The 16,458-nt window shown below is 34.1% G+C and overlaps 1 protein-coding gene across 1 annotated transcript; it reads right to left on the bottom strand.

Annotated features, from left to right (window-relative positions):
- Nucleotides 1-4,514: 4,514 nt before the first annotated feature.
- On the bottom strand, nt 4,515-5,825 carry LOC132552881 (somatostatin receptor type 2-like). Its single transcript, XM_060217075.1, has one exon. It carries the CDS (start codon nt 5,823-5,825, stop codon nt 4,515-4,517), a length of 1,311 nt encoding a protein of 436 aa, XP_060073058.1.
- Between the last annotated feature and the right edge of the window lie 10,633 nt (nt 5,826-16,458).

Genomic DNA, 16,458 nt, shown 5'->3' with positions numbered 1-16,458 from the left:
GGTTTTTAACATTTGTTTTCACCTTTTAGTTTGTTTGATATTATTTCCCTTTTAGATCGCTGTGTTTTTCACCGGTTGATAACCCTAATGACCTTTTATGTGTTAACGGGCGGTTAAGATTGTGAAAAATAATAATAATCCATTTTAATTTATCACATAAGGTAAAGAAAGTTTTCATCATAGCCAGCCTTATAGGGGCTGAAATGAACAATTCGTGACGAGTTTCACTAAATCAAATATTCAATGATACATATTTCAGATTTTTTTTTATCGTATGATCATGCTAATATGGGAAAAAACGGACACTTCTACGTCAAACTTGAAGTCATTTTCGCTCTTTATCAATGTCACAAAGCAATGTTTAACGTCATTTCCTTTTTTAAAAAGACATCACAATAAGTTATATTAAGCAACTGCACTACGTAAAGATATACCTGCGTATATTCAATTACAAGGAAACTAAGTGAAAATATGGCATCCTTATTTTCCATTTTATTCTAATACAGCTGTGAAAGCTCTGGTAGTCATAGATATGTCTGTGGTAAAGGTTTATCGCAGTAAATTTGCTTATTTTCTTTTTGTGATATGAAGGCCTTCCATCATTTTGAGGGCTTGGCATCAATGGGATTAATCTAGACTTGCATTGTTGATTTCATCGATGAAGCGGAAATTAAACGCACTCAACATTTCCACTTACATTGCATACATAGGGATCACCATGAAAATCATAGAATATCAAACTATAAAACCAAACCATTGACCTTTCGATTCCGTAAAGATACCCCCACCCCACCACCTCTCTCTCTCTCTCTCTCTCTCTCTCTCTCTCTCTCTCTCTCTCTCTCTGAGGTAATAGCGACAGTACGGACAAGCGAATTGTCAAATTTTTGAGGTAATCTGCCCCTTTATCAAGACACAAATATTACAATACATATATAGCACAAAAACAAAGTTATAAATCTAAATGAAAAAACATCATGTCACATTCCGAGGAAAGTAGTCTACAGGTACATATTACATGGAACTTTTGCTAGCGTCAACAATATCCACTGGATTCGATTTGCTGAAAATAGTGTGTTAATTATCGGTTACATGAAATGGCATTGTTTAAATGCCGATGTAAAATGGTCTCTTCCTACTTTCTTACTCATTGTTATATTAGCCTTTTCAGTTAAGTTTTACACGATGCGGTGAGATGTCTGCAATGTCTATCGCCTACGAGTAAATCACATGAAGGTAATAATCGAACATGACATTTAATTAACGGGGTCATCACTTTCTCTATTGTAGGATTTAATTAAAACTCATAAATAATACATACGTGAGCCATTCAGTAGATCAGAAGCTGATAGAGAAATATGACATTGAAAAGAAAATATATTGCTGATTTTACATACTAATTATTTTATTCTTTTACCACAATTCAAATATATTGCTGTTGAATTCGTTATGGATTGTTTTTTGCGGACGAAACCCCAACAGAATGCAAGCTAAAGCCGATTATTTATTTATGGTTAAGCATCACACATGTTGATATAGAATCAAACGATAAATAAAGGAACCATATGGAATACATGTACACTATATAATTACAATGTATGTTAACATGAAACAAGATCCAAAGACCCCGAACCAAAGTGGTCTACTGCGCGCTTCGTTAGAATGGACTTTACGTGGATAATTGTCGACCTCAGGTGGCTATCAGAATTAATCCAAGATTAAAGAGCGGAAACTACGCTGTGGTATTGAATGGTGCTTATATGGTACGGCGCAGTATACAGTATCACGGGACTATCTGAATGAGACAAAACTAAAATCTTCATTGAAATGTCCCTGAAACCTGCAATGATCAAGCATAATTCAGTTAATAATTTCAATGAGGATTTTCCGTACATGTTCATTTCTTTGTTTGGAAGTTAATGCGAATAGCTAATATAATATTGATATGACCGTTAATAATAGAACCGTGAATTCGCTCTAAAATGTCGGAACCTTGGTACGGCAACATGTATGACTCTCAACTTAACTATATTCTATTGAAAATAAGCTAACATTCCCTCGCTGTCCACATATAAAGCTGAACGTCAAACACGGATTAACAAATACAAATCGACAAAACATAACACATACCATTTACTCAATGAACACCAACTGCAAGGTATTTCCAGATAATAAATTAAAGGGGTATGTTACCTTCACATCCACCATGAGATAAATCGTAATCAGCCCAAGAAAAGATCGAGTATGTCGCAAGAATCTTTAGTGCAGATACAGGATCTGCAATTCATTACCTTTCGTTAATCCAACTGTAGATAAGTATCAATAGAGAGTTTTAAGAAACCTAAATAATGGTAATATAATGACTTTTTATTCTGTATTCATTATATTTTTTTCAAATCATTCCAAACGTGTTGTTTTAACTTTCGGTGGTTCTAATTATTACATTGAAGTAGAGACCGTTTGCATCATACAGGTGTCTTTCTAAGACCAGCAATGATAGGATCCACATTGACAAATTAAGAATGCATAACTCACAAATATTCATACGCTATGTGTACAATTGATGAAAGAAAGCGAAACGCTCGTTGATTAAGTTGACTTTAAAACATATATATCTATATAAATATAATCAATCACCCCACTGGCCTGTTGTCTTATACTGGTTATAAATTGAAACATGCTCGAGCCGACGTATTATGGAATTTATTTAAATATTTTGCTACGTCTCGATGTCTTTGTGTTGAACTCGTTAAATAAAATCCATACATCGACACACATGTAAATTCCTTTATTTACTCTGTAGAAACAAAACTTACAGATGGTTTTTGTGATAAATGTAATAACTTGAGCACTAAATTCAGCTCACTTTGGGTCTTTCTGAAATTTCATAGTAAGATTTCCTTTGGTCTCTATTTGTGCCGTTCTGATTTTGTGATTGGTCAGAAAAATGGCTCTCAAGTGGCCATATTAGATTTTCACTATGAAAGTTTGCTATTGCTTGATAAGTACTGGGTGTATTTTTCTTAAAATTACGTATATAGGTTCCTCTTGGTCTCTAGGTGTGGCCTTCTGCTTTTTGGACTAAATAGAAAAACAAAATGGCTGACAGGCGCCAACCTTGTATTTTTGTGCTTTGTTATGGCTATTTTTTAAGAAGGATGGTATAGAGTTTTCTCAATTTTTACATGTAGGTACCCTTGGTCCCTCATTTCGGACTGATCAGAAAAGCAAAACAGCTAAGAGGTGCCCATCTTTGGCTTGACAGTTAAGGATTGACGTGTTTCTTCTAATTAAGGTTAAATAAACGACAAAAATGAAAAAGAAGGAAAAATATCAATCTTTTAAAGAAATAGTGAAGTAATGATTGACATCATATTCATGCTTGGACCTCTTGCACTAAAGCAAACGTTGAACATTTTTTACTTTTGAATATTAATAAAAGGCATTTGTATTAATCACAAAACATCCAAAGGACGAATAGAGAACATTAAAAAATCGCATGTCCATCTTACCGGGAAAATGTCAACTTAACTCAACTTTAAAACTTCATGCTAAATGCTTGAAAAGGAAACAACCTTATAGCGGATTTTCCGAAAACAATAATGATTGAAAATGCGACTAAATGTCATTTTAAATGCTATAGGGAAATTGTGTGTGGCCTTTCCGCGTTAGTTTCGTATTTGTTCTGGAGTCATAAAAAAATGGAAAAAAAATGAGTTACTGGCAGAGATTTCTCTAGATACAAAGAAGGGTAATAATACACGACAATGAAATGATCTCGATCAGTGAAAGCAAAAATGTTGAAGTCGTGTCTATCAAATGTCAATAAATATCACGTGACCCTATAATCGTGTGTATGTTAACATGCGTAGCTATCGATTGTTAATAACATTTCGGTAATTGCAAGTAAATGGTATATTATCATTGTCAACGACTCTTTTTAGGATCTCCCTGTATATATTCTTATGTACATATTTTGCTGTTGTTTTATTGCATTGGAGTTTGAATTACGATTTTGTTGATGTGTTGGGATGATATGTTGTTTTCGAAGTGGTTAATACTAAAAACATAGTAATGGTCAAAAAAGGAAATTGTAACTAAATAATAAATAATAGAACGACGTTCTTAGTTGTTTATTTATCCTGCTACTGCAAATATGGTACATTGTAAGCAAAGTCACGTCAAACAATTAAGATGTCGAATCAGTCTTTATAATTTCCAAATAAGTTTCATTATGCAACAAATCTGACCAATTCCATGTACATTATCTACACAGGAGAAACAATAACAGCAACAAGCAACAATAATTTACACATTTCTCCATTTTCTCACCATGGAATGCAATTCAATATTAAGAAATGAGATTACGAGTACTTACAACATAATCAATTCAAGATACGCCCGAGTGTAATTTGTCCTGAGTACACTGTCCTTATTTAAAAAGTGTTTCAGTCACGTATTTTCTGTATGTCTTGGTGACGAGAATTTATAAACGACACGTTTCATAAACAGAATTAAGCAATTTCTTCCCGCGTTTGAATCTGTTTGTCTGCATATAACGCTGCAATATCAGAATGATCAATCACTGCGTCTAAATCTTCAACGTCCAGGTTATTTTTGTACTCATTGTTCTCCTCAGTATGCTTTGCAACTTTGTTAAGCTGAAGCAGTCGACATTTCTCATTAACATGGCCGATTGTTTGAGTTTGATAATCGCCATTTTCCACTTCAGTTTTTTTCTCTTTCTCCTTAAGCTTTATATTCTCGATATCTTTGCTTTTTCCGAATGCGTAATCGCGACTGCGCCTATGCTTTGTTGGGAAGCTGTTTTCTCCGTACAAGCTTCTGTTTGCTTCCGTTAGACTAGTGCAATGGAATGACTTCAGAAAACTGCGCCTGAAATTGTCACTGAGAAAAGCATAAAGAATGGGATTTAGCATACTGTTAGATGATGTCAACACAGTGAAAATATTGAACATAAGTATCTCCCAATCTTCCAGAATTTTGTCTTTTGGTCGCAATGTAAGGTTTACCTGAAAGCACCAATATGGTAGCCAACATACGATGTATACTGATATGACTGCAAGCACCATCCTTGTAACCTTCCTATGTGCCTTTTTGGTTTCTTTGGACTTATTTACAGGCCCAACAGTCCTCAACCGCAAAATCACAAGAAGATAAAAAACAGATATCAGAGAAACAGGAATACCAAACCCAAGCAGGAATGTATACCACGTGTATGCTTTTTCAGTAGGTATGAGTTGTCCAGATGGCCATTCAATCGTACATGTAAGTTTCCCAGGGAAGCTGTGATTGGGCACAGTTTTCGAATAGAGAATGGTAGGCAGCATCACAAAGAACGAGAGTGACCAGATGCCAATGATAATAAGAGTTGCGTACTTTGGCGTTCGATATTCCTGGGATTTTATGGCATGACATACAGCTATGTAGCGATCTCCACCTAGTGACGTCAACGTGAAAACTCCAGCAAAAAAGTTTATCGAATACAATACAAAATTTATCTTGCATACGGCATTACCGAACATCCAGTATTTCAGGTACGTTGTTGTTGATATTAGTGGTAGATGAAGAAGATAAAGAAAATCTGATACTGCCAAATTTAGTATGAATAAATTGGTTACTGTTTTCATCTTGGCATATCGTAGAATGACGTAGATGACGAGGCCGTTACCAATAACACCACAAAGGAAGATACACGCGTAAGACACAACAACAACATAAGTGGACACTGCAACATTATTTACCGTTCCATTGTCAAAATAGTCACAATCCATCAAGTCAGTTGTAGTGTTATTAAATGCCATTATTTGCTGTAATGTATCACGGAGAACCTATTTGCGAAACAAATTTTATGTCAAAGTACTCAACAAATCCTTTGAGGTGGATGATGAGTGATAACGTTGAAATAATAACATCGGTCATAAGCTGAGTAGTTCGACGATACGCGAACCCAAGGTGTTAGCAGTGCCTCGTTTATCACTGTGCTCTTATCCTTTGACAATTTTGGAATTACCACTACTGTATTGATGTGTGTCATTACAGCCCGTTCACAAGCCTCGGCAGCCGCTCTAGCTATGATCAGCGCGCCACTTTCACCAGCTTGTAACTAGCAAAGCTGTTTACTTCTGACCAATCACACGACAGATGAGCAAACAACGCTGTGTATCACCAACGATCAGGTGCACAAGTTGGCTTAAGCTTGTTTTCCCTCCAGCTTTCTTATACAAATTGACGTATATCAATAAATGGGTTACAATTCAATAATTGATTGGTGAACGATGAATATGAAACAGATCAATTGTTAAAAATCTTCTCAATACATACTTTGATTTTGCAAGTGGAAATATTTTAATACACGTTTTGAAATAAAATGTAATTTAAGAAGCATATCCGATTTAAAATGTCAACTGTTAGCGATGCATTTGTACATTATCATAATCAAGTGATGGCAATACTAGAGAATGAAGATGTATTTAGGGATTTTGAAAAAAGGGCCATGATGCGCCATATACAAACTGTAACAACAGCGTAGATGCAGACCTTCAAAGTGCCGAGGTTTGTTCTGTTGAAAGACTTAAAACAGGAATTGGACATAGCATTTGTCAATAATAGCCAAAAGATTAGTTTAGACAGAGGAATCATTTTAATCAACTTGCATCTCTCGAAACCCTGTATTCAGAGTCATATAAGTATCTTGTAATCTTTCATGAAAATCCTGTGTTTGTACTTGCTTTTGTCCGAATCATTTTTATAGTGGAAGGGTGAAATTTTTGCCAGGTTGTTAACCATTATATGGTGAGTCACATATTTGATTTGTTTTGTCCTTCAATTAGATTTTGATTAACTTTTCGCTAATGTCACCATACAATATAATTATATTACTTTACTGTTGGAAAGATGGATTTGTCCTATGGTACCTTCAATAAACAAAAGTATTTGTCAGTCATTTGCGGAATCTATCACTCAAGAAAACGCATAAAAGATAAGATAAAATTTGGTATTCGATGTCCACTCTCTTTTCTAAACATCTGTTATCTTCATTAAGTCCCCTGAACACTGCCACACTTTTAGCCTATAGTTGAACGTTCTCCACTTTGATGAACACGTTATTCAAAATGGTAGTCACTATAAACTTAAGTATTGTAGCATTATATATTTGGCGTCATTTCCACATTGAAATAAGCAGACGATGCTACTTGGAAGGTTTATGTGGATGCAGATGCAGATTTCCATTCGTCGCGTGATTCAAAGCAAGTTTTCAGTTCAGCTGGAAAATGATAAATCATAGCACCATTAACCTGCAAATCTTTCAAAGTTTTGGTTAAACAGGTTTAAAGTCATTTGCCGGGAATCCTGCTGTACGGTGATCACACTTTCCATATCAGCACATAAAACCTTAAACGGAGAATTTGCTCATTAGTGCATGTCAATCAGCATGGATAATACTCAGCTCAAAATTTCTTCACGACATGCATTAAAATGCAAATCGTCCACTATGATGAATTGTTTTCGGTAATGGTACCTCTTTTGATCGTTAAACGATACTTTTATCAGTATATCTAACAGCACATGACGTCAATGCTCACCATAAATTAAGGTTAAGGTAATGAAGAACCCAGACAGCGTAAAAAGGCCTTGTACCATAAAAACAATTTATGTTATCTATTGTAATTTGCTTATTGGTTTCCATGTAGAACTTTAATGTACAGGAAACCTCCTTGACTTTGGTTTTTATGTGCTACTATTGCACACCAGTAACTGATAAGACACGGATTATCATGTATACTTCATTTGTCCGACCGGTACATGTAAATGAACGTCTGATCTATAATTTATCGATTACTATGTGATAATTTCATGGTTAATATTCACATCATACCCTAACCCAAATTTTGAATATGTATTAATGTATAAATCTGTGTACTTACTTGATTTTGCTATATAAGTTCAGTACGCTCAATTTTGAGATACATGGAGTAATACATTGTGTAATGCAGCGGAATAACCTATATATACACAGACTGGCACACTGTCACAAACAAGTAAGCAAAGCAATAGATTACATTGTATAAAACGTTTAACAAAGACAATGATTTTGCGTTAATACACAAGTCGTTTGAAGTAAATAAAATCACAGTAATAAAATGAAATGACACTTAAAAAGGAAAAGTAACAACTTGCCAGTTTCAAGATCTTCTTCTCTTAAAATAAATCTTGTTTGATAAAAATCCATCGGGAGCATAACGTTTACAAACTTAATGCAATAGTAAACCCAAACCGAGGTCTTCCCAAGTGAGGCGTTATATACAATAGGAAAATCTCTAAGAAAAAGATAGGAACTTCAATGCATTCATTCTGAATGATTTCCCGTATTATCTTTGAAAACGAAAGTAATACAAATCCGTTAGTTAGAAAAAAAGTAAATCTGAAGTATGCTATGCAAGAAATATCACTTTACAACTGCCTATAAAATCGATTTGTGAACAATATGTACGAAGATGTTAAAAGGAAAATGAACATATATAATTCTTATTTTGTATTGAAAAAGCGCTATTCACTTGTGTATCTAGGTTAAGCCTCTTCTTTAGCTATGTTGATTCTGTTTTTGCTAAACGTACATGCATTTCTACTAAATGAAAACATGTATCCAATTTTCATCAGTGTCTCTACAATATATCGGTAGATAGTTAGAAGACGTTTCGAAATCCTGCAATTTGTTTCGTCTCCTGGAAACAAGAAAACAAAATCACATTTCAAAATGTGTCCATTATGTGTGCTCGATGGTGCTTAAGGCTTTATTACATAATAATCGAGCGTGATTACGAATCTACACAATTCTGCCATACCCGCTGGTTTGCTGACAGTGTCTTAGTTAATATGCACACCTCTCCTGTATGTATGCATGTTGTTCATCAAGTCATTTCCTCTTCACAGTTACGACAGCGACTAAAAGTTTTAAAAATCTTATAGAAGGAAAAGAAAGCACATCTAATTGGAGTTTAAAGCGTGTTCTAAATTCATCTGAGTGTTGGTACAAGATAAGAACATACACGGTTACATAAGCATCATTATCCATTTATTATGATGATTTAATGAGGAATCAATGTATCCTTTTTGGTGTCTTTAATTCTTTTCCTTAATCAATACACTTTTGATCCCTTGCGTCACTGAGCTTCCTCGAATGACAAAACAGTGTTTTTTCTTATTCAGCAATTGTATATTTTTTCACAATCTATGTCTTTAAAGCAAGCGTGGTACTAACAATTGCACGACACTTTTGCGAAATAGAATAAAAATATTCCTTGTTTCTGTGTGTGTGTGTTTAATTCATTACAACTCTTAATATGTCGAAGAGATGAAATTAAATCTGATAAAGTAGTGCAGTTTTTACATAATATCTGACGTTCATTGATTTTATCTTGGTTATATAGCACAATCTGAATAACGGTAGAGTAGAAAAGAACTAGGAGACGTTATTCATAGAATTGCCTGCAGCTTCTTATCTTTTTTATCTTTTTCTCATCAAATCGCCCAAAGCAGTTCAAAATCAAATATTTCAGACTTTTCGCTTCAAAATGTAAGGATAAAAAACATGTGGAACGTAATAAAGGATTAAGTGCATTAATGCATTTAAGAATACAACACCATCCACTCTGAAGAAGCATTAAGTAACAACGCCTAACTATACGTAAAAAATGTGATGACCGGCAGATTAAAAATTGATTTCGCGTTAGATATGTATTGTTGTTAATGTTTTCACATGCATGCATTAACAGGAATTAATCTGTTATTTTTACGTATATTTTAAAATACCATACCATCACGACGTTACGTTTAATAATATTACAGCGTTGTAATTTGATAATATCATGAACTTAGACCTTCAAAAAAAATTCTTTCTAAGACAAGTCATGCCGCCAGGTTCGAGTGAGTACAAGTAATCAACTCAACATTAAAATGCATGCGATATGGTGTTTAAATATATTTTCATATATATATATATATATATATCAATGCAGTTTCCAATTAATGTACGATGTACATCTCTAGGAGCATAAGTGAATGAAAAAAGTAAAGTGTATAAGAGTTTCGACTTATTTTTCTGTTCTGGTTCAGTCTATCATATGTTCAGTTTAGGATTATCGCTGGCTCCTTTTGGGTTTATCTTAAAATCCAGAATTCATATATTGGAAAACTGCCAGGATTGGAGCCCGGGGGCCAGTCGTCTTGTATGTAACAATGTCCTCACACAGGAGGGCTTTCACTCTTCACACACACACACACACACACACACACACACACACACACACACACACACACACACACACACACACACACACACAGAGACACACATCAAGCCATACAACTTATAAAAACACTCTTTTTTCATCCGCTTGTTCTTCCGTTTATTCTGTCGAATTGATTTATCTTGGTAATATAGATGAAAAATATGCATGCTGTACATAAAAGTAAGATATAAACCATGCATTGTAGTATGTCGATACTAATTTGTTGCCTATCGATACGTATAAATGTCCATACACATGACAACAAATTAGGTATCCACAGCAGACATGTATTTTAAACAAGACAACATTTTGACAACTGTTTATACGGCCTACACATTGTAATTGAGAGAAATAGACAAGCTGTGACTGGTATATTAAATGATGACGTGAAAAGACTTTGGCCAGAAGAAAGGGTATTATTCTTAATCCTTAAAATGTTAAATCACGACTCATTTCTATTCGAATAGGTTCCGAGATGTTGCCTTCGGACTGACCTGTCAGTCAAAATTGTATCAAGATTGTACAAATGACACATAAGTGAATAACACTATTTAATAAGAATTTAGAGTTAGATACAGTAGAGCCTACCAATGAAACTGCATCAAACAGCTGGCTCATGGCCAAAGTACATAAAGAGATCGAAAAGTAAAAATTTAGGCAGAGATGCATTAGCCCTATAATTCAATAAATTTGGTCTTTTTCATACATCAGATAATATTAGAATAATGTCGAGAGTACGTGAATTTAATGGTAATTGATTTATTTGTCTGTATACAAAATGTGCTTGACTATTATTGTATGGAAATGGCTTTCATAGGTTATGCCGGTCGCCAAATTCCATTTGTCATTAAGATATTGATAATAAAATATACTGAAACGCAAAATGCTTCTTTTAACATTATCTGCTATTTTGACCTTTTTTTCTTACATGCATGCTTTTGCTAGTTTATGTATTTACAACTGCTGAGCTTATATGAAGACGCTGCCACAGAAGAGGGGCCACAGACGGGCGTCTCATAAATGATATCACACTGAAATCTCCAGATAATGAAGCATGATACTTGTTACAGACAACAGATAATCAATCTTCGTGCATCTCAAACACATTGCGTTTACATGTCGCAATTAATTCGTTATGGTAGGACTCGATGTTAGTAACCGACAAACTCACAACAGAGGGTTTGAAGGGATGCATGTTGATGTTCGTTTGTATACCTTGTGGTTTAGTTGTTTGATGAAGCTGTGTTAAGAAGTCTGTGAAAATCTTTTTTTCATTTATGTTATGCCCTAGTTTCAACGAACTTTTGAAATACAATTTCGTTAACATGTCGTTATTCTCTGTTGGGTTTTTTTGGTAAATGTTGGGCAATGACCAAAGAGTATGACCCTTTTTACTTTCGCGAAAAAGGCCTAACGATAAGTATTTTCAAGAGAGACAGGAAGAAAATAGGTCTTTGGAAAAGAGACAGGCAAAAAATAAATTCTCAAGTTTAGTCTCTTTTACGACCAGCAATGAGAACAGCAAGTGAAATTTCCACGCCTTCCTTGCAGGACAGCTTTAGATATAAAACTATAAGTATCAAATATAGAAATATAGGACGAAAATGACTGGGCTTTTGTAGTGTTCTTTATTTTATTCGTTCAAGTGATGTGCGACTTTCTCAGCAAGTCGTGTAAATCAATAATTGGAGTATGGCTTTACCTTTTAATGTTATCAATATCACTACAATGCTGTGATCGAGGCTTTGTGTGTTCCAATGACCACGAGAAGTAGCTGTACTCTTAACCTACCGGTAAGGTCAGCCATGACAGACATAACTATAGCGAGAAGCGTGACTTGATCAATATCTGTTTTACATTAAGGATTTACCACTCAGCAAACAGCAATGCCAAATTCTCCAAAATTCCCATTGTTGATATCTTTAATCAGTATTTATATTTATATTTCAGTCTCTTTCCAACTGAATCTTATTCTAAATATGCACTCTTCTGGTTTCTGGCGTATTTTTGTCCAATCTGGACATTTCTGAGTCTCCATATAGGTTTAATCAAATTAGTCTCGTAGTATCACTGGAAAGTCCTTAAAAGATAAAACAGTTGCATGATGCAATTTGATTGAGTTTTTCTCTCTGCTGTAACTAATTCTAAGTCCGATTGATACATGGTATACAATTGCATGTCGTGCTACAATTGTTTAGATTGAAGATTGACACTGTTGTAGTCCAGTCAAATAACACAGATTTAGCCCAAACTTGGACATAATTGCAACCAAATTCATGATTATTCAGTTTCTTGGAATTGTTGATCGACATTATAACAAGAAAAAATGTCTACGGAAATAAAAATTGGAAAATGATTTTGTGCCATACAGACTCAAATACACAGAGAATTCACCTATTTAACCACCTTTGAAGTATATGTTCCTTTTTTGCGACATGAATTATCTATTAAAAATTTGAAATAATAATCATCATCATCATCATCATCATCATCATCATTATCCACACATACCCTCAACATAATATGTATTAAGCATCTTAATATATAACAATATGTTATAAGAATATAGTGTTGTTAAATGTTATATCAAAACATAACATTGAATCAAATTTATCATACATAACCAATGGTACATTCATAATTAAGTCAACGCCTATTAGAAATAATAATTGCAGTAAGATGTCTTCATAGTGAAACCTTCATCACATGCAATTTTAACTGAACTGTAACAAAATACAACAAATCTCAACAAAAATAGTAGCTATATTGTGTGCAGGTTAAGTAAAATAATATTCATCTTTTCACGGAATGAATTTGAAGCACACCATAAACATAACTTCGTATCTTAATTCAAAAACACATATACCCACATCTGTGTATGTACTGTGCTATCGGAAGGAACGAAAACTTAACACACAAGAGATATACACATGTTAAAAATAATGTGCTTTGCCAAGTTTGTTGGTTCAGTCAATTTTACATAAGGTCGGAATTTTCGCATTCATTATTTTGTTTAGATATCTTGTACAAAAGGTTTTTCTACTTAGAATAATGCACACAGAAAATAACTGCGCGACTTGGGAGCATTTGATTATGATTAAAATGTTGCATAAATTGGGATAACGTCTGATTTGAAATTAAAATGGCTCACAGTCATATATACTAGTTTTGGATCAACATGGATTTTAATGTATGGAAGATACACACTATAACATCTTGCATCTATTTTGTATTATTTTTATTAATATTATATTCTGTCGTATTTACGCAGCCAGTGTATTCCAACATTTGAATGTTTTTAAGAAATATTCATGGTGCGATCCTTTTTATAGGGGATAAACAGTGCTGAAGAAATTTAGTACTTTGGTCGATCTTCCAATGATGTTATCTTCTCATATCCTGTGTTATCCATGAGATAGATTACACTTCAGATTTGGTCCATCAAGCAATTATGAGTATTTCCTTTATCAAATAAAGGGCTAAAAAGGAATTTTCTCAAAGGTTGATATTAAAAAAAGTTTTATTAGGTAAAATTAAAACTCAAAATGTACCGATCTGTCCCAAAAAATCTACATTTGTTCAATGTTAAAGAATATTCCCAATTTTGTTTAATCTACCTTTGAAATTGTTCACTAACCAATGGTTATAATACACCAGCCTTTGGTTATACATATGTAGGTCTCCTTGATATTCTTTTGATATTTGGAATTGATTAAATACTAGGGTTAGTGCACTGCCCCTCCCCCTTTTTGTTCATTTAGGCAAATTTAGATTTTCTTTTGTCGACTTTCAGGTTTCAACAAGTGCCTAGAAGGACAAAACACGGATACGATGCAGTTTCGCTATTCATCAGTCTTACACTTATTGCAGCTTGATGATACGTGCCATATTCTTGGTTATAAACAAGGATGTTTTATGGAGTACATCTTACAATATCCTGTGTATACACTTACACAAGACAGCCTCGAGGTCGAGGAGGAAATAAAAACAGACTGCTTTTGTGATACCTGGTTTTGTTCTCGTCTTCTAGCTAATAATATATCGATTTTTACAGCTGAATCTATTGCAATTAATATCTGTCTTTATATGAAACAGAAAATGATGTTGTCAGAGTAATTATCTACGTTGACTTATCATTAGTACTCCAAAGTCTAAAATCACGATATCCAATAGGATTCTGTTCTTCGTACTACGATAGCTTTAATGGCCTCTATGTATTTTTAGTATACCTTCTTGTTGTTTATGCCTGCGCTGGTGAGGAAATGTGTGTATGTGCGAGTTTTAACATGTAAGATGTTGTAATGATGCCAAGATGATGTTGATGAATCTATGTTTTGTGCTTAATGTATATACGTACTTATAAAAATAAAGAAATTGAAAAACGTTAATGCATCGCAAAATAATTTCAATGTTCCGTCGCTGGATTTGGACCAATGACCGTATCTGCCTTTCCGGAAATGATCGCGACAATTGTTTTCGCCATGTCCGTTCGTCCGTTCCTACTTAGTATCTGTACGAATCTATTAGCTATTAATCAATATCCCATTAGTGGAGACCCCATTCCAGTGGTTCTGATACATATAATGGTCAGGTAAGGTATCGCTTACTTTTTAATGGGCATTTACTGATAAAAACTACAAGAATTTAATCATTAAACTCTGCATTTCTCAGGTGTTCAACGTATTTGGTATGGTATACATTGTGTGTAATTTAGTTTACATATAAATACCTGTAGGATTTATTAAAGCGATACTCCACACAGGTTAGGATTTATTAAAGGGATTCTCCACACAAGTTAGAATTTATTAAAGGGATACCAGATATAAGTTAGGATTTATTAAAGGGATTCTCCACACAGGTTAGGATTTATTAAAGGGATACCAGATATAAGTTAGGATTTATTAAAGGGATACCAGATATAAGTTAGGATTTATTAAAGGGATTCTCCACACAAGTTAGAATTTATTAAAGGGATTCTCCACACAAGCTAGGATTTATTAAAGGGATTCTTCACACAAGCTAGGATTTATCAAAGGGATTCTCCACACAAGTTAGAATTTATTAAAGGGATTCTCCACACAAGCTAGGATTTATTAAAGGGATTCTTCACACAAGCTAGGATTTATCAAAGGGATTCTCCACACAAGTTAGGACTTATCAAAGGGATAATCCACACAGGTTAGGATTTATGAAAGGGATACTCAACACACGTTAGGATTTATTAAAGGGATTCCCCACACAGTTTAGGATTTAATAAAGGAATAATCCACACAGGTTAGGATTTATGAAAGGGATACTCCACATAGGTTAGGATTTATTAAAGGGATACCAGATATAAGTTAGGATTTATTAAAGGGATACTCCACACAAGTTAGGTTTTATTAAAGGGATTCTCCACACAAGCTAGGATTTATTAAAGGGATTCTCCACACAAGCTAGGATTTATTAAAGGGATTCTTCACACAAGCTAGGATTTATCAAAGAGATTCTCCACACAAGTTAGGACTTATCAAAGGGATAATCCACACAGGTTAGGATTTATGAAAGGGATACTCAACACACGTTAGGATTTATTAAAGGGATTCCCCACACAAGCTAGGTTTTATTAAAGGGATTTAACACAAGCTAATTTATTAAACGGGCTATTTATGAAAGGGATACTCCAACACACGTTAGGATTTATTAAAGGTTACACAGTTAAGGATTTAATAAAGATTTATTTATGAAAGGGATACTCCACATAGGTTAGGATTTATTAAAGGGATACCAGATATAAGTTAGGATTTATTAAATGGATTCTCTACACAAGTTAGAATTTATTAAAGGGATTCTCCACGCAGGTTAGGATTTATTAAAGGGATTCTCCACACAAGTTAGGTTTTATTAAAGGGAAACCAGATATAAGTTAGGATTTATTAAAGGAATTCTCCACACAAGTTAGGATTTATTAATGGGATACCCCACACAGGTTAGGATTTATGAAAGATATACTCCACACAAGCTAGGATTTATTAAAGGGATTCTCCACACAAGTTAGGATTAATTAAAGGGATACTTCACACAAGTTAATATTTATTAAAGATTAATCCACACAGGTTAGGATTTATGAAAGGGATACTCCACACAGGTTAGGATTTATGAAAGGGAT

Source organism: Ylistrum balloti, unplaced genomic scaffold (genome assembly GCF_031769215.1).
Source record: "Ylistrum balloti isolate Yb309-2 unplaced genomic scaffold, AGI_CSIRO_Ybal_v1 Utg370284, whole genome shotgun sequence".
Classification (NCBI taxonomy): Eukaryota; Metazoa; Mollusca; class Bivalvia; order Pectinida; family Pectinidae; genus Ylistrum; species Ylistrum balloti.
The sequence above is the reverse complement of the archived record's forward strand: the minus strand, read 5'-3'. Positions and strand labels throughout refer to the sequence as shown.